Source organism: Phasianus colchicus, chromosome 17, assembly GCF_987193195.1.
Source record: "Phasianus colchicus chromosome 17, bPhaCol1.hap1.1, whole genome shotgun sequence".
Lineage (NCBI taxonomy): Eukaryota > Metazoa > Chordata > Aves > Galliformes > Phasianidae > Phasianus > Phasianus colchicus.
In genome coordinates, this window is record NC_143452.1 from 8,590,610 (window position 1) to 8,616,875 (window position 26,266).

The 26,266-nt window shown below is 43.1% G+C and overlaps 2 protein-coding genes across 4 annotated transcripts in view; both read left to right on the forward strand.

Annotated features, from left to right (window-relative positions):
* The first annotated feature begins 33 nt into the window (after positions 1-33).
* OGFR (opioid growth factor receptor) lies at positions 34-11,200 on the forward strand. Of its 3 annotated transcripts, XM_031589945.2 has the most exons (9): positions 34-348; positions 2,210-2,263; positions 4,627-4,674; positions 5,294-5,356; positions 5,650-5,734; positions 6,098-6,176; positions 6,643-6,709; positions 7,011-7,159; positions 7,665-11,200. In XM_031589945.2, the coding sequence occupies exons 1-9, from the start codon at positions 127-129 to the stop codon at positions 9,025-9,027; spliced, it is 2,130 nt and encodes a 709-aa protein (XP_031445805.2). In that variant the 5' UTR covers positions 34-126; the 3' UTR covers positions 9,028-11,200. The 3 variants fall into 3 exon arrangements, with proteins under 3 accessions (XP_031445805.2, XP_031445814.2, XP_090008256.1); XM_031589954.2 differs by lacking the exon at positions 2,210-2,263 and having other exon boundaries at positions 35-348; XM_090152130.1 differs by lacking the exons at positions 34-348; positions 2,210-2,263 and adding an exon at positions 377-596.
* An 87-nt stretch (positions 11,201-11,287) lies between these two features.
* Positions 11,288-26,266, forward strand: part of COL9A3 (collagen type IX alpha 3 chain) — a 34,616-nt gene continuing 19,637 nt past the window's right edge. Inside the window, exons 1-9 of the mRNA XM_031589966.2 lie at positions 11,288-12,816; positions 14,018-14,086; positions 18,404-18,439; positions 19,119-19,190; positions 19,955-20,008; positions 23,431-23,466; positions 24,675-24,698; positions 25,180-25,233; positions 25,883-25,936. Of these exons, the coding sequence (XP_031445826.1) occupies positions 12,751-12,816; positions 14,018-14,086; positions 18,404-18,439; positions 19,119-19,190; positions 19,955-20,008; positions 23,431-23,466; positions 24,675-24,698; positions 25,180-25,233; positions 25,883-25,936 (465 nt within the window). The 5' untranslated portion in view covers positions 11,288-12,750. The remainder of the gene's footprint in view (positions 12,817-14,017; positions 14,087-18,403; positions 18,440-19,118; positions 19,191-19,954; positions 20,009-23,430; positions 23,467-24,674; positions 24,699-25,179; positions 25,234-25,882; positions 25,937-26,266) is intronic.

The following is a 26,266-nucleotide window of genomic DNA, read 5'->3' on the forward strand; positions in this document are numbered from 1 at the left end:
CCGCGCCGCAGGAAGGGAGCGGGGCGTGCCGGCCTTCCACCTCCTCCGCCCCGACCCACGTGCTCCGGCTTTGTGCGGGCCGGCCCGGCGTTCCTTTCGCTTTCCTTTTCCCCTGCCCGGCTTCCTATGGCGGCCTGGTTCGGTTTCAGGGCGGAGGAGGACGAGGAGGGGGACGAGACGTGCCTCTGGAGGTATGACTCCACCTGGGAGGAAGACGACGACGAGGAGGAGGGGGACGAGGATGGCGATGAAGGCCAGCCTAAGGGAGCGGAGGCGGCCGCCGGGGAGGAGCCGGAGGATGCGGAGAAGTCTGTGCTGAGCTCGCCGCGGGAATCCCGGCAGGCCCAGGTGGGTGCCGGCAGGCCCAGGTGGGTGCCTCAGCCCGCTCGATGCCGGGCGGGGCGGGCGGCAGAGCCCTGCGTGCACCTGTCCGAACGCCTCCTCCGGCCCCGGCTCCTCGACGCGTCTTCCCTTGTCCGTGCATCTTCCTGGCCCGGCTGCTTCTCGTTCTGCCTGTAGTTTGGGCCCCTGTTTCTTCCTATCCCGATTTACAGCCGGGGACTGGAGCAGGTGAAGTACTTAAAATAAGTCAGAAGGTTTGTATGTTTTGGCAGCAATCGTTAGCACGTAGTTCTGTCCTCATCTCGATGAAACCAATCTTCTAACTTGAAGAGAAGAGGCAGTCTGAGGCCCGTTTGGAAATGATGTCTTTGCCACTCAGATAGCAGTGGCAGGGTTGTGTTGGAGCTTTAGAACTAACTTTCAGTAGGCTGCCACATGCAGGGTTCTCGTATTTTCTTTGCCCTCACACCCTATGGTACGGCTGCTTTACCCCATAAAGAGCATTTTGCCTTCTACGTGGTGCCAGCATGTTTTCTCCATTTCTTATGGACGCTGTTTTGGCACAATAGCATGGTGTCTGCAACAGATCCTTGCTTTATGCTGATGTGCTCTACAGTGTCCTTTCTCTTTCGTGTCGTGGAGAACCATCAGACCTGTTCACTTACTAAAATGAGCTGTAAGTTTTTCTTTCCTTTAGCCTTTTTTTATTTTTCTTATGGGAGATGTTATATGGCAACTCTGAGAAGATCCATTGATGTTCTCAGAACTGCAGTTATATTCTGCAAAACGTTAACACTTGTCTCCATTTTCTTACACTGATTCAACTTTAATTTATGAGGAGCCTGTCTAATCTGAAGCTCCTATCTTTAGCATCAGTGTTCTTGTTGGACAGTGGGTGTCAGTAATTTTTTCTACAACGTTGCTTTGCAAATGCAAAACTCTTCTTCAGCCTTTTAAGGATCCAGCAGAAACACTGTTATCTGTTAACTCCTCCCCTTTTGGGGAAATGAAAACTGGTCTTTTGCTTCTGGTTTCATTTCAGGGATGCATCTGTATCCTCAGGGTGGGAACAAGATAAAGCTTTCTAATAAACTTTTAAATGGGTTTAGTATTAAACTTTAATTTTTTTTCTTCTATAAACGCTAAGTGAATAAAATAACCCTATTTTTTTAAAAATATATAACTTCTATGTAACACAATATTCCAAATGCCAATGGCTAAGTACAAAGCCACACCCCCTACACTTTGCAAACAAAATCAAAGTTTAAATAGAGCAGCTGGGCACGCACATCTTCATGGGGATGTAGTGAGGCCTCAGCTATTTACATAGATCTTTGTGAGGTCACAGGTGTTTTAGGTGGAACGGAAGATCCTTGCCTGTTCCTTTATGTGGTTTGCGTTGTTTGATGGCACACGGTCAATTTTCTGTTGTTCTTGATTAGGGCTCTGGTTTTGTTTACAAATTTTAAAACCTGATAAAATCCCTTGAACTTTCAGATTGTGCTTTCTGATGTTTGTTCTTTAGGTTTTTATTTTCTTAGAGCAACTTCTGGATTGTGACAGCAGTAAAAGCAAGGACCGTTGTTTTCGCTTTGCCTTGAGGAAGATGTTGTCTCTGGGACTTATGCCCCTGGAATGTTGTTCTTCACCTTTAAAGTGGAGCTCTTCCTTCAGTGATGGATGTATAATCACCTGTCTTACAGTGCCTGATTCCTTTTTAAAGGGAGTGAGAATGAGCACAAAAAGAAACTGTGCATCATTTTGTATAAGTCTGTGCCTTTGCAACTTGCCAAAGCCAGGAGTCAGCTTCCAAAATAAGTTCCTACTTCTCCTTGTATTACACTAACTTTAATTCTTCTCCCCTCAGCCTAGATGGTATACTATATTCCTGAAGCTGCTAATGTATTTATTCAATTCTGAGGTTAGAGGTTTTTTTTATTATTCTCACTACACGCTTTCAAAACCTTCACATTCTTTTATGCTTGCATGCCACTTTTTTCTCTGCAAATACCCCATATTTGTAATTACAAATTTCTGCAGGTGTCTTTTTAACTCTTTTGCACTTTAAGCTTCTTCTAAGAGTGACCACAGAACATCTTAGGGCTTCTGCTCATCTTCAGAGATTACCTCTTCATTTGCTGTAGCGCATGGGGTTTGTGCTGCGTTGCTCAGAGCCTCGTAACAAGCCCTGCAGTTCTGCCATCTCCTAACCATCCCCAAATGGAAGGCTTCCATCGCTCCCCTAGGACTGTCTTCTTTCTTGTTGATAATCTCTGCATCCTTTCAGCCCTTTCAGTTGGATTTGATTTCCAGTTTCCAGCCAAACACAGTTGGTGTTACTCTCTCCAGCTTTGTTCTCTGCTCTCCTCGTGCTCTTTGTGAAGCAGTGCACGTTCTGATTGATGCTTCAGCAGTGCTGGAGGTGGAATCCCACCTAAAGTTGCTTATGAGTGTTGTGAGAAATAAGGCGTACAAATTTGTCTCCATAATCTGGAAAGAAAGTGAAGGTCGCATTTCTGTGTGGCTTCTACTGAAGTCTGTAGAAATCCAGGAACAACACCTCCATGGGCAGAGGGCTGAGTTCTTGCTCTTTGCTTCCCCATATTGTTTTTCCTCATGTTGTGCTACAGCCTGCTTTCTTCCTTGACCCAGCTTCTTTCTGAAGCAGCCCAATAGCACCTTACACCACTGTGTTGTGCCTGTCTCTGTATTTATGCTTATTCTTCAGCAGATCAGTCATTTTTCAGAATTAAAGCTATTTTCCTGTTAATCTAGCTCAACTAACTGTGTTAAAGGACATAGTTTTTGATTCTGAAGTGTAAGGAACGTCTGAAATTGATTCCTCTGTATTTGGCAGTTGTCATGAATTCCTCATGTGTCAGGATTTAATCTGTGGAGCTCAAAACTTACAGTTAAATGCACTGATGAATCTCAGAGCTCTAAATCTTGGTCAGTGCTTACATCTTGAATGAAAGAACAATATTGCTCTGCTTTGGCTGAGTAGATATCTCAGTCTTATGTTTGCAGCCACATTTATTTTCCAAATATTAACTGCATAGCACAGCTTTTTGTAGTTACACAGGATTCTAGCTGCTCTATTGGCAGTGGATGTTGCAGCAATGGGATACCAGTGCTTGATTTCTAATCCAGTGTGGAGTGTGTGGCTGTGGGAAATGTATTGCAATGTAGGCAGGTATTATTTTAGGTCACATCACAGCTTGTTACATTAAAAAAACAAACAAACAAACAACAAAACCACACAAACCTGGAGGTTTGTTTGTGTTTTAATTCCTGTCACCCAAATGAATGGGGATCATAGCGTGTAACTAAATGTATATTTAAATGTAATTTTAAAAATTCTACATTGATCATCTCCCCACTGCTGTACCTGATTCTAATTTTAAGTGCTAACAGTGGACAGTACAGTTGGAGGGATTACTTCTTTACAAGGAGCTGTTGGGAAATTGGGAAATCTCATCCTGCTCCTGCGCTAGTGGAACCACTTATGGCTGTTTACTGTTTAATGCAAAGTGGTTTTCCTTTTCATTTTTCTCTAGGCAGAGGAAGTTAAGTAGTAGCAAATGAAGCTTTCAAGTAACTTGAGAGACCAGTTGCTGCCTCTTTCCTCTGAGTTTCTTAGAAGGCTTGTTTTGCAAGATTCTGCCTGCCTCATCCCTGTTCACAAAGGCTCGGTCTTGTTGGCTATTGCTGAACCCTCTAAGCTCCTGTGTGCTTTGCATTGGGTGGATCCTTTTATTCACAAGTAATCTTGTTTGTTTTGATGGTTGTGCCTTGATGTTTGCGAGTGCTTTTCAGTGTTGTCGTGGTTTGAGACAAGATGGTGTAGCACTCAGCAAGATTCAGCCTCTGTTGCTTACAAGTTGTCACAAAAATCTCCTACCGTGGAAGTGATGCACTTAAATGTAAATATATATGTATTATAAATGTATATTTTTAAAAAATGGTTTGCAACTTTCACTTCCACGAAGTTCAGAAGAAACAAGAGTGTTCTTTGTGATTTCTTTGTGCATGTGATGAGTATGATGAATCCAGCAAGGAGAGCCTGATATCTCGCTGTCAGGCAAATGTGGCAGCACAGACTTTTTTTCTACAGTGATTTAAATATTAATAAAGCCATGTTAATTCAGCTGTAACTAGGTAAATCTGTCACTTGGCAACGAATAGGGATCATGTGAATTACTTCTGTGGGTAGCTTCATTTGGTGTTATTGTATTATTTTGTTCTGTTTCAGTATGTTTCCTTCTAAATGCCTTCTCTTTGTAGGGACAAAGAAGATCCAATTCGTCACCATTATTTCAGAGGGCTTTTAAGGTAGGCTTGGCACACAGTTAGGTTTCTTGGAGACATGGGCAGCAATGAAAATGATGATTATTATGGCAGTAAAATAAATACCTAATGTGAACATGTGGCTGTTATCTAAAGGAGCACAGTGACAGATCAGCAGGACTGCTGTAGAGTAGAAAGCAAAAATGAAGAAAATGCATGCTGAATAATGTCTGGAGGAAAGAAGAGTCCTGAATTTAAATGATCTTTATGCATCTTGAATTCTACAGTTTAAAGTATGATCTCTCTTGACTGAAGCACGTAGTGATTCAGGGACAGGTAGACAGACCTTAATTTGTCTACTTAAAAGTTTCTGAATTAACAAACAAAATAAGATTTATCATTCAGGGACTTTCCAGCTAGCTCTGACCATTTCTGTAGGAAAACCTGCCTGGGATAGAAGGCAGACATCAAACATGAGGAGCCTAATAAAACTGGGAAGAAAAATCTTTTGGCTGACTCCAGTAGGAGCTGGCTGTTCTTGGGGTGCTGGAGCTGTAGACTGGTGGGCACAGGGGAAAATGTGTGAGAAATGCTGAGTTCAGACTGGATTTTTGTTTTCAGAAGACCACGTTATTCTGGTGTCTGATCTGTCACTTTTCTCTAGTTCTCAAGCAGGCGCAACTGGAATGCAGCAAGAGACTTGCAGAGATACAGGCATTGTTACCCGGTATGGACTTCATGATAGTGCACCTGCTCTCGTGGCTTTTCCTCATTGCATGCTAAGTTTAGGAATGTGTTCTAGGTTTGAAGATGCCCTTTTATCTTTACGCTGAGGCTTATAGCTCTAAAGGATTAATTTATGAGGGAGAGGGGTAATGTTCACGTGGGTGCATCAAAAACAAGCTGTTATTTCCTAGAGGTTTCAAGGACTTAGCCTGTGCTCCCAATATGAGGGAAGGAGGAGTGCTGAGGTGAGTACTGCATTATTGCTGCTTGTTGATTTCTTGTTCTTGTTTCCAGGGTTTGATAGAATCAGAAACTGACGAGGAAGAAGATATGTGGAACTTGAGCTTCTACAAAAATGAGATTGCTTTTATGCCCCATGGTGAGTACTTTGCTTGATGACTGCTCAGTGCAGCTCTACTGCAGCTGTTGGAGTTGGTGGAAGTATAATCCATGTGGAACAACCATTAAAACAAAAACCAAATGGTAAAAAACACTCTGCAATTTCCATTTTAAAATGTCTTTGTTCCTGCTGCATTTTCTTTAATTTTCTGTTTGCTGCTTTGAAGAAAATACATGATTCTTTTTTAATTATTCTGACTTCTCAGGATAGTTGTGCAGTAGATAAATCAATGCCTGAATGCTAACCCCTGGCTACGGGTAATGAACTATCTTGAATGACTGGCTACTTCAGTTTTCATTTGGTTTCATTTATTCTTGCCTCAGTCTTGTATTTTCTCTTCAGGTTTGCATATTGAAGATCTGCTTGAATCTTGGTGGGACAACTATGAGGTTCTGGAAGAAAACCATTCATACATACAGTGGTAAAATACTGCGTGAATGTTGTGCCTGTGTCAGTTGTATACATGCTGTTGAATTCACCTTCCCACAAAGTCTAGAATTACTCTTAAGTAAAACTTGCCGATTTTCTTTTCTCTCCGTACCTTTGGAAGCAATGCTCTGGAAATCCTGAAGACACAGGTTCCCAGTGCAGCTGTGGTAATAGGTCTCAGTAATGCATGGTCTTCTAACATCCTGCAGAACAAAGTTTTATTGGAGTGAGAGATGGAAATAAGCAAAGTGTGCTGTTATTTATCACCTTTGTGTACAATTATTTTATGGAAGGGATTTGTCTTCTAATTAACTATTTCTGTGTTCATAGGAATATGAACTCTCCGTGAGATTCCTGTGATCTCACAGTTTCTGGAATCATTTGAGTTTTAAGAAAGTGGGTTCCCTGGGTTGGATATCATCTTTGCTCAGCTGGGCTGAAAAATTCTTTCTTCTTAGGCTATTTCCTTTACGTGAACATGGGATGAATTTTCGTGCGAAGCCACTCACGTGTCAAGAAATTCAGGTATTTAAAGCATACGTGCCTTGTTCTTTTGAAATCTGAAGAGTGTTAGAATTTTCCCTAAATGACTTATGTCTAAAGTGTAGGACTTCTTTCCCCCCCTTGCTTTCTTTGGGCCCTGGTGAGAACAGGTCTCATTCAAGCACTAATAAGCAGTTGTCTGTCTTGTGTGTCTGCCAGTTGCTAGCAGCAGCAAATGAAGTGATGAATGATATAATTAAGCTTTGTTTAACATTTAAATCCTGCTTAGGGATGTAGGTTATGAGGGAATTGCAACTTGTACTCATTGGTCTCTCTTTTTCAGGCCTTGAAGAACTCAGAGGAAGTTATGGAAAGGTTTATACGTGCTTATCAACTCATGTTGAGATTTTATGGAATAATTCTCGTGAACCAGGAAACTGGAGAACTCAAGAGAGCAGAGAATTGGGCTGAAAGGTTTCTAAACTTGAACCGGTGAGTCTTTGTTTGTACTACTGATCATTTACCTGCTTGTTTGTACTACTGATCATTTACCTGCTTGTTTGTACTACTGATCATTTACCTACAGCCATATGCTTGTTTGAGAAGAAAAAAAGTCAAAGTCAAGAAAATCTGTACCTGACAAATCAAGGCGTTGTTGACACAAGGCTTACCACAGTCAGGGGCAGGATATTGGGCTGCATGGTCTTGTATGTATGACCCAATATGATGGCTGTTTTCTATTGGTGAGTGATTCAGAAAGTCAAAAAGTTTCCAGGTAATTGAGTTAATTCAAGAGGGATTAGGAAGGTACTGCTGAAGATTGTTGCTATAAGTGTATTAGAAGTAGGACAAGCCTGTATTTCCATCTGCTTTGTGAAATAGTCTTTTACAGATCACTGTCAGCAGTACACAAAACATTCTGCAGATGTCCCAGAGGTTCATTATGACCTCAGGATTGTAAGGGTTTCTCTTAACTTTAATCATCTGTTTGTCTCAGGTTTAGCCACAACAATTTACGGATTACTCGCATCCTGAAGTGCCTGGGGGAGTTGGGATATGAACACTATCAAGTGCACTTGGTAAAGTTTTTCCTAACAGAAACTCTTGTTAATGAGACATTACCAAATGTCAAGAGAAGTGCCTTGGACTACTTCCTGTTCACTATCAGAAGCAAACAGAAGAGAAGAGAACTAGTCCACTATGCTTGGCAGCACTACAAACCTCAAGGCAGCTTTGTGTGGGGGCCCCATGACAAACTCTTGAAGTACAGACCCCGCTCCACCAAGTCAAAGCTGCACCAAAAGGCTGAAAATGAACAGAAAACTCCTGGTAAAAAGATTGATGATTCAGTGGAAGAGGGTCAGAACCAGTCCCTGGAGGAGGAGCGGAAGGCTGGAGATGCTGACTTGCAAACTGAAGCAAATGAAGAGGACACAACGGAGAAGACAAGTAAATGTGTTTCAAAAGGTGGGGATGATGAAGATGAGAAAAAAACTCAATGTGCCCAGCAAGAGAACGATTGCAACAGTGAGGCTGAATTGCAAGATGCAACAGAGAATGACTGTGGAAAGGAGAGCAAGAAGAGAAAACTGGATGCAAATTTGGCAGACACCATTAAGAGTGGACAACTAAAAAGCCCTTCTGATATTGAAAAAATCTCCAGTAATCTGGAAGAATGTGCAATTGATGCAGAAATCCCCTTGGATCCGCTCTTACAATCAGGACAGAACCAAGAATCACCAAAAGAAGAAAATGCAAACCCCAAAGACTTAACGGTGCCAGAGGCTGGTGATGCTGCCATAAAGAGGAGGAAAGTTGATAAAAGAACACAAAGAAATAAAAATATCAACTTGGCCATAAATCTGAACATGGCCCCACCTGCTCACAGTGCCCAGTCACATCCATCTGTTCCAAACGCTAAGACTGAAGATGAAAAAGTCAGTGAGAAAAAGGCAGCTGTGGAGGAGATGAGTGAGAAGGCTGAGGGCAATGCAAATGGTGGGGCTCTGAACTCCTCGGCTGCCTCTGTGCTTCCCAGCACTGCTCAGCCTTCTCCACTGAGCGATGGCATGGAGTCAAGTGCAGATCAAGTCACAGCAAGGAGTGATGAGCACACCTGTAACATCACCCTCCTGGAAAGCAACAGTGAGGCGAGTGGGGTAGAACAGCATAAAAACACAGCAGATGCAATTGAAAAAGAAGGTGCAAAAGCCACAGGCAACAAACAAATTCCAGGGAGTCCTGAGCAGAGCGTTGCATCCTCTTGTACTGAACAAGACAGTGGTGAGGTTGCAATACAAAGAACGGACAGCTCTGAGCGTGTGGCAGAGGCTGGTGAAGAGCACATAGCAACAGCATGAGAGCAGCACGGTGAGCACTCAAGCAAGCAGAGGTGTGCTGCCCTAACTGCTGAGAGCCAACTTCTGCGAGCTGTACACTATGGAGAAAATAAACATTGACTGGACTGATTCAGGCTCACCCCTGTCTCACTTTCACCCTTCCTCACTTTGATAAGATGGTCATCGGTAGTGACTTTGCTGAGAACCAGCACTTGGTTACCCTACAGAGAAAAACTTTGTTAGTCATCTTCCTCAACAAGCTGTGTTGTTTGTGTTCCTATTTTTTATCTGATGTTCAGAATTCTCTTGGAGCAACAGGGATTTTTTGCACTTTGCTTTGCTTCTGGTATGTCCCTTTTAAAGAAGGAGAACGTTAATCAGATTCCTTGTTTGAATTAGTATTTAATAAATACATGAATTTTAATGTAAGATAGCATGATCTAATTTGCCAGACCTTTCTATTGCCATATAAATTCTTGGTTGTTTTGGAAGGCAGCACCTTCACAGAAGGCTTACTCCTGCAGAGGTGTCTCTTTCCTGGGGCATTTACCTGAAAGAGATGAGAGCATCATGTAAAGAGATGAGAGATTTTGCATCATGTAAGAGTTTTGTTGCCTCTCCTCCTGTAGGAAAACAAGTTTGAATTAAGACCAGGATAAAATGTGTAGTATTGATGTCTCTGACCAGTGTTAACCTTAGTGTACAGATAATGTTCTCCATGGTGCAAAAACATTGGGCTACTTGTTTCCTTTATCCTCTGCAGTTGTTGTTTCATAGTGCTTGTTGAATTTATTGAGAATACAAATTGTCTACGGGTTTCTAAGAAAAAAAAAACCTTCAGACTTTGCATAAAGCTGTCTGGAGCACCTCTTCCCCAGCTTTTTCCACTGTGTTCAGGAGCTTGGTAGTCTTCCGCATAAACTTACCCACTGCTGATGCAAAGCCCTTTCTTCCTTGATTGCTAAAATGGAACAAATGCTTCTGTCATTGTGTTCTCTCTGATTTTGTTGCTACTTGAAGCAACCCGAGGGGCTCTTTTCTGCTGGCCTGCTGGATGAAGCTGGATGTTTCAGCTCTAACCTGCATCCCAGCTGTGGCAGGATCATTCTACCATTAATGATCAGCTTGTCAGACTGTGAGGTCGTGCTTGAGTGCAGCATGTCTGGTTACTGCTGGAGCTTTGTTGTGGGTCAGTTAATTGAAGCTTTAATTGGAGGGGATATGCTTGTCTGCTTCATTCATTTACAGCCATCAACAATTTACTTTCAGACCTCGCCCACTGTTCTCCTGCCTTTATGCTACTGACCTCTCTGCTGGCTGTTCTGCCTGACTTGTGTAGGGTCCAACCGAGTCTGAGGGAATATTAAACAATTCAGCACTTCTGCTCAGAGAGATTTGCAGCAGAGGACCCATTTCAGGAAGCAGAGGAAACGCTTTCACCAGCTGTTGAACAGAGAAGTCCAACATAGTGTTTGCTCAGATTGTTTTACTTCTGGTGTTTTATTTTGTGTAGGAGACAGAGGCTCACCCACCTCACCAGAGAGCAGTGCAGCAGCCTGTGCAGCGTTTGGCCTCTCTGCTACAGCTTTTTGTTTGTTAGAAGCTTCATCTTTCAAGGAATTTGGTCTGTGATTTTCTGTGATTTTCCTCCCCAGGCTGCAGGCCCTGCTTCAGCACATCATATCCTCATGTGTGGGAACAGAAGTCTGCAAGCTTAGTATTTAATGGCGATGGTCACACGCGTGCTGGAAACAGGCTTCAATGTTTTTAAAATATTTTATTTCTTATGAAAAGGTGGTGTTAAATAGCCAATAAGAATGCACTTAGCTCTACAGATATAAAAGCTTGAAGATGTTGAGTAAAAATTCTTTCATGAAAGGTTCATAAAGAATTGTTAATCATGGTTTTTTTGTACAGATTTGAAGTATTTTATTTAATGACATTTTCATTGTGAATATATGCTCAGCTGGGGCATCAATCATAAATCTTGTATGGTGATGTGCAGTTTGTCTTCTGTTTAATGGGATTTCACAGTGAGTCTGGAGTGCTCAAAACAAACCATTCTCTGTTGTGTTCAGTTTAGAGTTTCGGCTGTAGGTGTTTGCAGTGAGTCCACAGGATGTATTTTCAGCACTCAGAGCTGTATGACGGTCTGTTGCATTAACATCACCTATTAAAGCATGTATTTAATGCATACCAGTTTCCACTTACGTTTTTCATCTTTGAGGACAAGATGTGACCATGGATCTGGCCTATCAACCCATCTTGTAGCCATCTGCTGTTGCTTTGGAACCTCCCAAGTGGATGTGGTGGGAAGCTACGGTGATGCTCAGTAGAATAAACCAGAACTTCCCTTTTTGAGCAGTTTCCAGTGTGCGTATGGAAGCTTTAGCTGTAGGGCCTCTCCCTTTGGGACACGAGATAAAACTCTTTTTCAGTAAACCCTTTCTGAGCTGAAAACATCACCCTTCCCTCATCTTGCTCAACAAATGCATGCCACAGCTGCTGAGAGGAGCTGGGGAAAGCTGGATTTGCTTTGCCATCGGTTGGTCTCTGTGAAGAAGGTATGAGCTGTGGAGTTCCTGTGGGGTTTGAGCTGTCTAAAAAGCATTCCATTTACTTTTAAGCCATGTGAACACAGACAGGCACACTCTCCTTTTCTGTCCCTGGCTGACTGTTCCAAAAATCCTTGTAGATGCTGGTAAATGTTTGAGCCCTCTAACCCTCTGTAAAAGCTGGTGGTGAAATATGGGCTGCTGGAGAGCTGGGCAGACATGCACTATTTGCTCATAAAACCTGGCGTAAGGATGTCAAATAGAAGTCTAGGATTAAATTTGTAAAGCCTTGGTTTTCTACTGCTCTCCTCTTGCTAACCAAATCAGCTGTTTTATTCCAGTCCTGATGAGTCCTCCGGTTTAGTCTCTCCATTTCCAAGTATTGCTTTCGATGAAGTTGTCTTTAATTAATAAAGGGAAGCCTGAAGCTGTCTGCTTCATTGTGAACAGGCTGCTGTTTGGGATCACCTTCTGGGGATTAATTTGGCAATGGTTGCACTGTTCAGAGGCAATTCTTCCTTAGTTCCTTGTAGTTCCAAAAATTTCTCCTTTCTTTGTGCTCGTCTCTCTGTGGTCATCTGTCCTCTGGTCAGGATTCATCACTTCCTCAAGAAATAAGCCTGGTTTTCTTTGGGTTTCCCTCGAGGAAAAACAAAAAACAGTTGTGGCAGAGCTAACAAACCATCTCACAAAGCAGTAAGTGCATTTCTCTGTAATTCTTGCACTTGTTACATGTATAATAATTTTTTCAAGTAGCCTCAGGCAGTGGATGACAGTTACTTTTTCATCTGTCCAGCACTGAAGTGATGATGCGCTTTGAGAAATGTCTCAGCTGAGACCTAGGGAACAATGTATTTCCAGCTGTATTTGCAGAATTTTCTCCTGTGTGTGTCTGTAGTTCAGCTTTTCCTTATGTTTCTTCCCTCCTTGCTGGGGCTGCCCAGCAGGGCATGAATGAGAGCCTCTCTTCATGACTGCCTGCTGCTCCCCCTCCTGCTCCCACCTCCTTGCAAAGCCTTCTCTTTCCTCTGGGCTCAGCCCCTCTTGCCTGTGCTCCTGAGCTCTGCCCCTCCAGTGGGAGCTGCAGGTTTATCTGGAGGCAAGAAGTCTCATTTGTAAGCCAAGATCCAGGGGGATAGAAACGGTTTGGCTGCCCAGGAGTAAAAAGGAGAGACAGAGCCTGGGCACGATGACTGTGTTCCCCACTCTTGGGCTTCTCTTCCTTTGTCAGCTATTAGCCACAACATCAGCTCAGGTAAGAATTTTCACGTTGGTTTTATGTTCAAGAAATGAGTGTATAAGAGAAAGTTATGTTACAATGTGTGCATGTTCTAACTACAGGATGAAACGTGGAAATAGCAGGTCATTAATCTAGAGCTTATTTAAAGCATGCAGTCTCTGTGCCTAGCGAGGAGCTGTTTTCATACCTGCATCAGTAGGTTTTACTTCGTGTTCTTGTGTGCAGGAGCTGCTGCTTATGCTTTCTGTGCAAGTACTGGTTTTTTTTCAATTAGAGCTGCAAGAGATAAAGCCCTAGGAAAGGAAGAGTTGTTGTTACAAGAGAAATAGATTTCTTTCACAGTGAAGCAGTGAGGTGCCCGTGAGCCTGGGATCTCCTGATCTGGTTCTCCATGAGTCAGAGAATGTTTTATTCTTTCCCTCTGAATTTTTGAAACTTCACATTTATGAAATAATGTATTGAATCCTTATTCACTTTGCTTGTGAAGCCATATTAAACTTCCCTGCGTGGTGTTAATATTTTTGCCTGAGGAAATAACTCCTCAGTGAGTTTTTTTTGTTGTGCCAGTAAGGAATTTTTGCAGTCTGGCTTGGAAATTCAGAGCTGCCCTCATCTGCTGTGAGCAGAGCTGCTTCCACAATGAAACCTTTGTTTTGCCAGCGCTAAAGCAAGTTGCTCTCTGGAGTCCTCTCAATACAGAAGTCATTTATCAGACCTTTCTTTCCTTCCCCCAACCTTACACATCCAAAATCCCAGATTTTCAAATGACATCCTGCTCGGGAGATTTTTTCCCTTTCTTATTCTGACTTCAGCAGTGTCCTTCTGTCCCCATCACCGCCATCAGGCTGGGACTGAATGCATTTTTAGTGCTACACATTATCATCTATTTTCCACGGACCCTGCATTTCCCCCCTCTGCCCCATAAGGATCATTTCTATAGGCAGTAAGGAACACAGCCTGTACAACCAAGCCCGTTTACTTCCCATCTCTCCTTCCCCATCTGTTGAATGGGCTGGAGACCCTGAGGCTGTGCTCGCTTAAAAATGTTTTCCAAAGAGCCTTGCTTTGAGCTCCTCCAAGTTTGCCCAGGATGGTGTGGGGCCCTGTGAGGTGAAGTAGCTGTGGAACTCAGTGATTGCTTTCTTCTTTAGCTTGTGTATTTATTCTGATGGAAAAATAATCTCTTTCTTCCTCTTCATCCCCCCGATCCTCTCAGAGAGTAGGACCACAAGGCCCTCCTGGACCCCGAGGACCCCCTGGACCATCTGGCAAGGACGGCATAGATGTGAGTGCCACATGGCAGAGGGAGGGAGGGGGTGGAGCAGAGGCAAAGCGAGCTGAGCTGAGAGGTGCTGCTGGTCCTCCTAAGCCTTTGGGCCATGCTGCAGGGCTGGATGGATGTGGAGAGCAAGATCTTGTCCTGCAATGCTTAGAATGGAGAATGGAGGCACTGAGTGGCCTTATTCACTGTAGGATCCATATCCTATATTGGGAGACTTCAGGATAAAGATAGCATGTGTACAAGAATTCACAGCTGTGCCTGCAGAGCTGTGTCTTTCTCTTTTGCTGTCTGGAGAGGAGGCGGAACAAAATGTGGAAGGTTGAGTGCATGAATGTGATGTGGGTCAGTGTTACTGCATGTTGTGTAGCTCAGAGGGATTTGTGATGCTTCAGAGCATCCATGTTCATGGAGAGCCTGAAGAAACTCAACATGGATGCTGCTCTTACTTATGTTTTATTTCAACAGTCAGTGTGGCATCTCCAATCTACACTGAGATGTGCAAAGTCAGAATCTGGCCCACTGGTTTTCAGACATGTGTTTCTTTCAATGGCACAAACAGCAAAAAAACCCTTTATTTCAGGGGGCAGTTCTGTAGGTGTCCTGTGCAGGGAGAATGCTGTGTATCCCAGGAGATATCAGAGAGGGGAAAAGAATCTTGTCCTATTGCCTTTAATAGCTGTCTCCATAGAAATTAAACATTGCTTCTGTGACTCTGTTAGAGAAGAACTGTATTTGCTCTGTAGATGACACTGGGTTAGAGTATCAGATAAATGTTAAGCAGGATGGTTTCAAATACAGAAGACCAGTTTCCTGTTTTGTTGCTCCTTTTGAGTAGTGCTTATTGCAATTGGGCCTTTTAGCAGCCTTGAAAAACTCTATTCAGTCCCTGCAGGTCATTTTCTTTTGGATAAGAATGTAAAGGGGAAAAAAAAAAAAAAAAGATATATGTTAGCTCCCTGGTAAGCGGTGAACAAGGAGCTTTTTTGTTTGCAGTGGTGAGCTTTCATAGAGGCTGTGTGAGCAGTGCTGGTCTGAAGAGAAAACCTCATTGATTTGCAGCTATTCCCTCTGAAGTGTCCTTTCAACTAAAGGAAGCTGTTTTACTGGAAATCTCACTCTGGTTTTGTAGCACATGAAGTTCAGAGCTGATATCTCCCCGCTGTTCTTTTTGATAAAAGGCCTAAGGGGAGGAGGGCAAAGGAAACACATTCCTTGCAGCTGCAGGGAGCCCACGGAGTCTGTGGCCAGCAGGCTTTGTGGAATAGGGACTGGTTTTGTATAATTATTTTGTGTGAAGAGGAATTTGGGAGGGACAAAGCCCTTCAGACTTCAGGTTGTAACCAACTTCTAGGTAACAGCGTTTGGAAGGAAACAAATCTCTGTGATCCTGCTGTTCTGCTCCTTTCTACAGCATAATTTGCACCTTATTCAAGAGCTTCATCAGCATTGCTTCTGATGGTTGTTGGAAATGGGAACCTGGGGAAACACTTATAGTGTGAATCTACACCTTTTTATCCACTGCTAACAGCTTCAGAAAGTTCCAAGTGGGACAGGACTGACATCTAATTAATGTGAAGAACTGAGTCCTAATAAATCAAACTGCTGAGTAAAGTGTTTAAAGCACCAAGTCTTGCAGTCCCACCTTCAGATGTGAAATTCTGCCTGCATGGGAGCAATCTGCCATTTGAACAGGCACAAACTACAACCCTCATCCAGATGCAGGTTGAGCCAGGTGCTCTGTTAACAGGAGATGAAGCCAGCTGTTCAGAGATAGCTTCTGTAGTTCAATCAGGCAGTCAGACCTTTAAAGAATTGCACAAAAAGAGACTTGTGGCTGTGGCTGGTGTTGAGGATGCTCATGCAGTGTTCCAGTTGAAGGGCTACTGTTTCTCTGGCAGTATCCTCCAAAAAGTTATGCTATATAAAATGCAGCAATGGATGGAGCCTGAGTAGTATTGTGAATTCTGCAAGGAATGAAGGCACTTCATTGTTTTTCTGTGATAGTGCAATTATTTTTAAAGCAGTCAGAACTCTTCTGGCCCTATCTACACAAGTTGTCTGAATTCTGTAGGCCACTCCAGCTGGATCAGCTTCACAGATGGCTTTGGAAGGATGCTGTGTGGGAAGAGTCGCTTTAAGATTGATGAGTGGTGCCAACGTGCTCGGTGGTCCCATACCATAAGTCCTGAGCCATGAGTGGTGCTCAAAATGCAACTGAGTTAGTCAGAATATCTTGGAATAAACCCCATACGTACAATTTCTGGAAGCTGTTGCTGTTGTTCCTTCCTTTCATTGAGAGCTGCAGCATTCAGTTCCTCTGAAATCTTTGTAATTACAGCCTTTAACATGCTTCACATTTCATACGCAGCACCAAACAAAATCTCCCTCCCAAGAATAGGAACAGCATGTTGTGATCAAAAGAATTAGTGCCAAGTTCCTGTGAATTATTTCTAGGAATGTAATTCCCCAAATTGCTAATAAGCAATTGTCGCTGTTCAAAAATCAAGCTCTATTTTTTTTTCCCCCACTTTTCATCTCATGGCTTGACTTTAATGCAGGCTTGCTAAGCAAGAGTAAACTGACTTCCTTCTCATGAAGCACCCAGGGGAGCACTTCCTTTTGCTGACAACCTTTGCCTCTAATTCCCAGTGATCTGGCATTAAGGGCATAAACACTTATTAGGCCTTTGATTCATCTGACTGAAGTTCTGGAGCTCCTGCAGAGTCCCACAGGGGTCCTCGATGGCAGGATCAAGGTCTAAGATGGTCCCAGACAGCATTTACAAGTGCCATGACCTTGCTGTATGGATTGCCGTCACAGGAGTGAGGGGGGAAAAAAATGTGCAAAGGGTTGGAAATGCAGTGTGGTGAAGGAGGGATGCTGCCTTTCCAAGCCATTCATTGCAGAAGAACTGCTCCTTTCATTCCTTTGGCGAGGGACCTTCCCCACCTATGATCACGATAACTATTTATGGAAAGTCTGTGGGTAATGAACAGCAAAAGAGTTTCTTCATCAAGCTGGAGCACAATGCCAGCTCTGTGTAATGTCCCTCTGGTCTGAGCATTGATCAGCCACCAGCACAGTGTGTAAACCCATGGCTGAGCAAATCAAAGCCAGTCTATGGGACAGCCCAGGGACTTCACAGTGCCGACACAGAGTTGTGCTATAAATTGCACTCCTTTGTTTACTGCCTAATAACCCTTAATTATCAGACCAATGGCAAGGGTTGGGTTATTTCTAACCTTGCTCAGTTAGCAAGCAGTCTTTTTCCATACAGATTTTCCTCTTCCAGGATATCAACGTGCCCCGTGCCCCCTCCTCACCCACAAGAAATGAGCTGCTCACACTACTAAAGTACTTACCCTGAAGCCAGGAGTAGAGGTCCTCATCCAGGGACCTAAACTGGGACATGGAGGAGCAAAGCAATTTGCCTCTGGACAAAACAAGGAATGAGCTGAGACTGTTGAGTTTCAGCAAGCTGCTGTCTTTTGCAGACAATTGTTTGGTTTTTTTTACAGGGACTGACAATAAAACACAAACATCTTTTGTCTGGGGTCTGTGTGAGCTCCTGGATGGCACTGTGGCTGGCTGAGCTGAAAGGAGCAATTCAGAGGCTTTTTAAATACTGTCTTCCAGGCAATAATTCAGTTTCCATTAGGATCAGAAAAAAAAAAAAAGAAAAAGAAAAAAAAAAGAGCACTTTTAAAATAAATATTTTTTTAAGTAAAGCTTGGATTTCATCCAGGTTGTGCAGTGGGATCAGGTTGAAATCAGTTGGGAGTTTTGTTCATTTGCTTTTCCTGTCCAGGTTTAGTCACATGAAGAAAGTTTCTGCAGACTCTTCTTCCCTTTCTCTTAGTCCCAAACTTCTGGTAGCACCACCATTTCATAGTGTGTCCTGGGTACCTGGATCTCATAGCATCTCTGTTTTGTCGTGGAAGATACTTGAAAATTATAGTAGCCATTCGGCTTCTTCTGCGCCTCACTTGCTGCTAAGTCAAAGTGCAAACAGTTCCTAAGCATATGTGGAAAGAAATGCAGATGGTGGTGGTGGTTCAGAACACTCTCCAGTGATACCCACGTGCTCAGCCTCCCAGACTGCTACTGGCAATGTGAAAAGGGTTAATCCAGGTTCATCTTGCTTTAGGAGGTAACAGGATCCCATAGCATTTACCTTCTTCATAATGAGCATGGTAAATCTTGGAGTGGGCACGGAGGGAGGTGTGAGCACCGTGGCTGTTGTGCATACTGCTGTCACAAGAAGCCAACAGAAAGGAGAAGTTCATCGCTAATGCTGATGTCTTTTCTCTTTTTATTCAGGGTGAGCCGGGCCCTCCTGGTTTGCCAGGCCCTCCAGTAAGTATTACCTGGCTGATGTCAACTTATTTGTTCTCTTAGGAAGAAGCGGAGCACAGGAGCTAAGTCTTATGGCTCCCTTTCCATAAGTTAACTCAGCACTGGTTCTGGGGAGAAACAGATTCTTTTGTTTCATTGCTAGAGGAGGACGTGCATTCATGGGGGTTGAATTCATGGGGGTTGAAACAAGATGATCATGGTGGTCCTTTTCAACTCGGGCCATTCTATGATTCTATACCTGAAATACAGCTCACCCATCACCAGTGTAACAAAAACTGGCACCTAGCTATGTATACATGTTTATTTTTGGTGTCAGTTTAGGTCTGCTTCAACTCCCAGTCTGTCACGTGGTGGTGAAAAGTGTGGCACAGCTCTGCTTTGGGTCACATATTCTGTCCCTTCCTTCGTGTTGCATGTGCTATCCCTTTCTCTTCTATTAGGAACAGTTTAAGGGTAGCTGTGTCTGAATAGGGTTGTGGAGAACTGAGCTAAAGCACTGAAACACATTTAGGATTTGGACATGGGTTCATGACAAATTTCACCTCTCGGGAGTAATTCTTCCACCTTATGTGGTGTAAGATTAACACATCAACAGGTGAACCTCCATTTTGTAGTCTTTATCAACACGTGATGCATTTCATTTGCTATGGTATAAAGAATTGCCTGTTTTCTCATTTAGGGACCAAAGGGTGCACCAGGAAAGCCTGGAGCAGCTGGTGAAGCTGGGCTGCCTGGCCTTCCTGGAGTAGACGTGAGTATTTTGTCATCTCTTAAGCTGTTTAAGCATTTCATGTACATGAATGTTGCCCTGCGTCTCATCAACCTGCTCTGCATCTACTGGAGAAGAAAAGCGGGTACTGAAGCTACATCTTATAAATTAGGAGATGTTCTAAGAGCTGAAGGCATCTTTAGATTGAACTAAGCAGTATGAGAGTGATTTTGGGATGCAGAACTGATAGGACAGCACAGTTACAGTGAAACATTGCAGCTCTTGGGAAGTGTGCTAGGCAGGGCTGGAGAAATAGGATCATCTGTTGGCATTTTGAAAGCAAACCAGTTGAGCCTGATTTTGGAAATCCAGTGTTACTTATTTGCTTGAAGCTTGCTGCTCTCTTGCCTGGTTTTTTGTTTTTATTTTTCTGTTCAGACCTGGACAGGTGACTGTATATAGGGAAGTCTTCCTAGCTTAACAATTTACTGCCATAACAACAGAGCATAGCCAGCGTTTTTTCTTCTACTTCAGGCTAAGAGGAAGCATTTAGGCAGCTTCTACTGCTGAGCTGAGGAACAGCCACTCAGTAAACTCCAACAACAAGATCTCTTGGTGGTGTTCATCTGTACTTAAAATGCATAGGGAACAATACAGGTAATTTGCTTCTGGTCTTCTGTTTAACTACAGGGAGAATTGAAGAGGTTAGGCTTTCCTGAAGGGTGGTATATGACAGTGACAGGAGTTTCCTACAGCTCTTGTTTCTGTGTTTCTCTGTCTTTACATTTATTCTTGTATTTCCACAGGGTTTAACAGGAACTGATGGCCCTCCTGGCCCAAATGGGCCTCCAGGAGACCGTGTGAGTACCACATTGCATCCCCCGTGCCTTGGAATGGGACTTTGTCATTGCTTACACTGATGACTCCTCCTATCTTTCTGAATTGGTGACACTGGGGTATTGATGATGGCGGGTTATTTATCTGTGAACCCTTGCAGAATGCTTAGGCCTTTGAAATGAAGACCCAAATGGTTTTTCTGTAGGTGCAAGGCATGGGATCCATCCTTCTTTTGCATGATTTTGAATGAGTTTTGGATAGTTTCAGTGCAAATACCAGTGCAGAACATCTCCTGTGGTATTTTGAGCATCCAAAAGAGCAATCCATAGACTTAATTAAAACATTCATCAAAGTGAAGCTATTTGGGTCTTTATTTTCAGCCTGATTTTGCAGTTCTGTTATGGATATAATTACATTAGCTGTTCAAACTATTGCCTTTTATTAATTCTGAGGCTGTTCATGTGGTTGACATTATTAGCTGCTTTGGAATAGATTTCCCTAGTTGATATAGAAATTTTTTTAAAAAAAGTTTTTTTCTTACTACTTATGTATTATGGCTCTGCAGAAGGACATCACAGGGAGAAATGGCTGTCTGTGATGCTACAGGTGTCCTTCAGGTCATCTGTAATGGGGCCAGAAAGATACGTATGCCTCTGTGATGACACTGGGAACACAGCGTAGGTGAGGCATTCAGCACAGATTTTACCCAGCATGGCCATCCTCCTCTCTTCTATCACAAGTCAGGAGCTGGTCCACAGTTCTCTTGAACTTGGGGCTGCAGTGATGGGCTCAACACAGATTGCAGTGTGTAGGGATTAAAAAAAGAAAGTAGTACTGCTGGTGGACTTCTCTACCATGTTCAGTATTTCTCAATCTTTTTTTTTTTTTTTTTTTTTTGCCCCAGAGACTCAACCAAAGCACAAAACTCTGAGTTGTCTTAGTTAAAGCATTGAGTGGTAGAGCCACGTGTCTTTGATACGCTCTTCTTCCTTTCACCTGTGCAAGGCAAAATTAACTTGGCCTCTGGGAAAATTGAACCCAAGCATCCTGATCACAGCTCTGAGCTTCTGTCCATCAGCACTGCACTAAAACTCTTGCATCCTGCACTCTTCTTATGACAAACCTGTCTCCCCAGAGTCCCATCTCAGACTGTGATGAGAGTCCAGGAAACTTCCCTCAGGAAACTGAGCTCTGATTTTTAAAATTGAAATGTTGAGGAGCACATATTAAAACTGAGAAGTTCTGTTCCCCTGTTTCACGTTCACTGGTAACATTTGGCCATGCCTACCTTAGCTTGTGAAGTCTGAGTTAGCAGGGTAATGGAGCAGATAATTCCTGGGCACGAGAACTTCCCCTCCAAGTATTTGGTAGGAGCACACAAACAGTGTTCTAGCACACAGAGTTACTGTAACTTTGTGTTCTGATTTGACATGATTTCCCCTGTCTCTTAACTCAGTCTGTCAGCATGGGGCAAACTTGGGGCATGTTGTCATTTATGGGAGTTTTTCGAGGTCAGTGATCTGTCTGGAAAATCATTTTAATTGGACTAATAAAAGCCTGGAAAAAGAAAAGAAGCTCTAAAAGCTCTATCACTCTAAAAGGGCAGCATGGTTATCCTGACTTTCTTTCTTTTGCACATGTTTAAAGAACACAGCAGGCTCCTATGGGAATCACTGAAAGCAGCAGATGTCCATTGACTGCTGTGGGATTGAATGCATGCGTAGCACTGTGCCTTGTTATGAATAGACATGTATTTCTGAACTGAAGTGCTTGAGAGTGAAGTTGTTTGGCAAATGGAAGTGGGCTCCTGGAAGGCTGTTTTTAGCTATGCATTATTTATTTATGAACTCATAATGCCATATTAATCAAGAATTTCCTGCTCTCAATAGTTGTATATTCATAAAGCATATGGCTTTAAAATGGAAAATCAGGGTAAGATTGTTTTCAATAGAGAAAGAACATTGTTATCAGGAGGATGAGTTGAGTCAGTGTTATTAAAGTAGAGGTGTAAATTAGAGTTTTTCATTAAGATTTAATGGAGTCACATCAGCTTGCTCAGGGCCTCGGTGATCCATGACTGCACCAAAAATGTTCACCACTGAGTGCTACACCTCACACCCTCAATATTAGGGAGGGGAAAAGACCAGCACTTGGTACTTTGAGTGCAATGGCAAAGCAGAAGGGGCCTATCCAGCTCTCTCTTTTTTTTTTTTTTTGGTGGGAGCAGGGTTAAGGGTGTAAATCAGTAGATGCTGGAAATTCTGTGTTGTTGTTTTGTTTTTTTTTTACAAAGAGAGATCTCAGCTCATCCCATAGGCACTGTGCATAAAGACTTCAGCCTAAAGATAAAAGCAACCGGATGAAAACCAGAGTAACCTGCAGCAAGAAAAATGAATGAGCTGACATCTGCAGCAGAGCTGATTTTGATTGGATTACACTCCTTCCCTCACAAGGCTATTCTTAATGAGGCACTTGGGTCCTCAGTATCTTTCTCTTTAGATTTAACAAGTGAAAACATTTCTAATCTCATTTGGTATGCCCAACATTAAGAAAGGCTGCAGTCATCCTTGGGATCACAGTGAGCAGCCCTGTGCTGGGATCCTTTCCTGGTCTGTCCGTGCCTTGTCTCTGTGGCTGTAGGGATGGATGTGACTTATTTCCAGCTCAGGAAATCATTCCTCAGATGTGTTTGGTAGAGCTGAGGACTTTTGGAGAGCAGGTTTAGGCAGTCCAGCTGGTGAGAGGCTGAGGAAGGCTCTGCAGTGCAGCAGAGGGGCTGAGAGTAAGCTGGCTAGCTTGTCACCTTTAGTTAAGCAAATGTGGTTTCACCAATTTCAAGGATGATTCAAGTTTAAGACGTAAGCTTGACTAGAGTTTGGTGATCTTAAGAGGAAGAATGCAAATGGCAAAAAGGAGATTGGGAATTTATTTGCCAAGGAAACCAGTGAGAAGGCAGAAGCTGCCCCCATCAAAACCTTTGCCTGCAGGGAGATGTATGATGTGATAATGTACACTAGAACAAATCCAAATCATGTAAATGATTCCAGATAATTTCATCACTGGATCTACATCATGAAAGTACTATGAATGAGAATATTTCAATGAATGAGATTACAGTTTGTGATGTACAGTTTGTGAATGTTTAGGTATTCATAGCCAACAAGTGGGGGAGGAATTTTTTGGGGCAAGTTCAGAGCTTAGCTCCCTACTATCTTAGAATATTGTTCAATCAAGTAATTTATAACAACAGTATCATTATTACCCATAGGTTTCTGTCCTTGTAACTGTAAATTTGGCCGAGCATCCCCAGCTGTGTGCTGTTTTTATCAGATGCTGCTGGATTTTCCAAGCAGAGTACTATCAAGCAGAGCAGACACTGATGTCTTACCGTATGGGAGTTTCTGATTGACCTGCTAATTTGCACTCTGTTGTTTTATTTCTGTAGGGTGCATTAGGACCTGCCGGGCCACCTGGACCAGCTGTAAGTAACTCCCAGATCTTTGCATGTAAGGGTGGTGTGTCATTGTATGCCAGAGTCTGCCCTGAGAGAAGAGGGGGGAAGCCTTGTATCCCAGATCAAGAGATCTAAACCTGAATGAGTGAAAATATCATTTTAGGTGCTTAAGTATCTGTGTTTGAGCTGTTCTGGTGACGTGGAGCCTGTGCTTAGTTCAGAGATGTTATAAGGTCACCTAGCTTGGGATGAAGACTAACATATCAAACCTTCCTTCTGTCAGATAATGTCTTTTGTATTGTATAAGTAAATGAAACAGACTTTCATATATCAAGCTATTTTGCTGCACAAACATCACTGACCATTCTGTGCTCATTTTGAAATCCGTATTGCTATGTTAAACATCTCAGTATCTACTGGCAAGTCGTATTTAGCTTTGATGGAATAATAGAAGAGTCATGTAAGTTCATAATGACCAGAAGTGATGTCTCTGTAAAGAAAGCCCCCTTAAATCTTTTCCATCAAATCAAGTGGTAACTGTATATATAAATATATCCAGTTATACTGTATATACTGTATATTTAGCATCAAGCCTAAGGGTTTCTGAATACAGCTGCTGTTGCATTTACAAAAACACTGAATTAATGCTAAACAAGCTAACACTCTTCCCCAGCAATTATCAGTATCTCTGTTTCTTCATGAAGCTGAGCTCAACTGCAGAGCTTGCTATGCTGATTCGAATGCCATCAGCAGATGTAAGCCCTTCCCTGAAGTGGCAGCACGACGTGCATAGGTGCTCATTTTGGTGGGTGGCCACAGCTAACTCAGTACCCCCACTTCCCTGGATCTCACATCACAGGACAGCCAGTGGGTGTCAGCTGAGATGAGGTCTCAGGAAGCAAACAAATGTTTGAAGATAGGGAAAGCAGATGAATAAATTCGAATGTTTTCTTCATAAATGTCCCTGTCCCACTACCGTGTCACCACCACATGTGGCTTTATTTAGAGATGTCTCATAGGTAACAAGGATGTAAAAGGAATACAAATTACTAGAGGCAATAAAAAGGATTCATTAAGACTCTAGCTGTGTTCTGAGTATGAATTACAGTAAGTGGGGGCAGGAGAGTGCTATGAAAACTGAAAGGAAAATTAAAATTAAGCAGCATTTTCTGAGGTATTGCTCCTCCTATTATATGTTCAATTTCTAAGTGATCTCTTTCAAATGTTGTTTCCAGGGTAAAGGACTACCAGGACCTCCAGTAAGTAATGAGATTCTTTTTGAAAAAAAGAGGTTTAAATTACTATTTAAGAGATGGGGCTTTTTTTTTTTTTTTTAATCTGGACAGGATATGGAGTCCTGCAGGTTGGCAGCTTTGTGGACCATTTTTGTGTATCCTTATCCTAATGCAGCTGATCACTGCTGTTGATTCAAGGCCGAGCAGCCTTGTCATTGCTGGAAATGGCCATTTCTGGAGCAGCAGCTTTTGTTCAGCAGGCTCTTGGAGTGCCTCAGAGCTGATCAGCATGGGGCAGATGTTGGCTATGAGTGGCAATGCTAATAGAAAACTCTATGGGAAGGTGGAGCAAGAAGAAAGAAGTGCATTGGCAAAACAGTTGATGTGTGTGGGGCTGGGCTTCTCTGGGTGATTAGACAAATGAATACAGTCAGACTGTTTGCCCCTGGGCTTTGGCAGCTACGTGAGGTCACCAAGGTGTAAAGCTTTTTTCTCTGTTCAACAGGGGCCTCCAGGACCCAGTGGACTTCCAGGTGGAAATGGATTTCGGGGTCCTCCTGTAAGTTTTTCCCACTTATCAAACATGCCACAACTATAAAAGAGTGAAGTTCATTTCTGTTTTCTTACTCTGTTCTGGAAGCATGATGCACGAGGCAATGCAAGCTCTACAAATGCACATGGGCAATGCTATCCCTTGTATCAGCTTGTGCAGGATCAACCTTGTCAACAGTGCAGTGCTTTGGTGTGCAGCTGCTTACAGACAGATCTTTTACCATCAATGAGTAACAGCCAAAGAGCAGTCAGTGCCACGAGAAGAGAGATCTGCCCCACTGGCATGTACTTTCAGCACCCTCAATAAGAAGCTGTTGAGCAGAAAGAGTCTAATTGGAGGGAGCCCATTCTGTAGAAGCATACCATCATTTTTGGATGCCCATGGCTCCACTGGAGAGGTACAGAGCCAGTAGAAGCAGGGGTGTAGATACAGAATATATTCTTCCATCCTGCTCCTTATACTTGCACGTGCATCTGCTTTTCTCTTTTAGCACCAGAATCCTCTGCAGACAGAAAGGTGCCATTTAGGCTAATTTGAGATATCTTGCCTCACATTCACAAACTGCAGTGGCATTTGGTAGCTATCCTTATTCTCTCTTCATGTTTTCATCTAAATGGTTAAGAAGATAAATTCTTTATATTCTTTCTCTTTTTAGGGGCCTTCTGGTCTGCCAGGATTCCCAGGGCCTCCTGGACCACCTGGACCTCCCGTAAGTTGAGAATTGTGAATGAATGTGAGAAACTTCCCATGGGGAGTCTAGAATTTTCATCTTGCTGCCAGAACGTGTGCGTTTTACTTGCTGCAATTACCATGAGCACTCCTTCTCTGGGCTGAGTTTCAGCAACCTGTAAACACTGTGCCCCGGGAGAGCAATGACTTCACTAGCTGCTCTTCAGCGTGTGGATCATTTCCTGTTTGTTTATTATTTGTTTTGTTTACTGCTTGCATGTCTCTTGATGGTAAAGTGTGTGCCAGAGAAATGATCCCTATCTGGGAGCCCCTGCCACAGGCAGATTCCCACAGGAGCCCCAATTGTTGG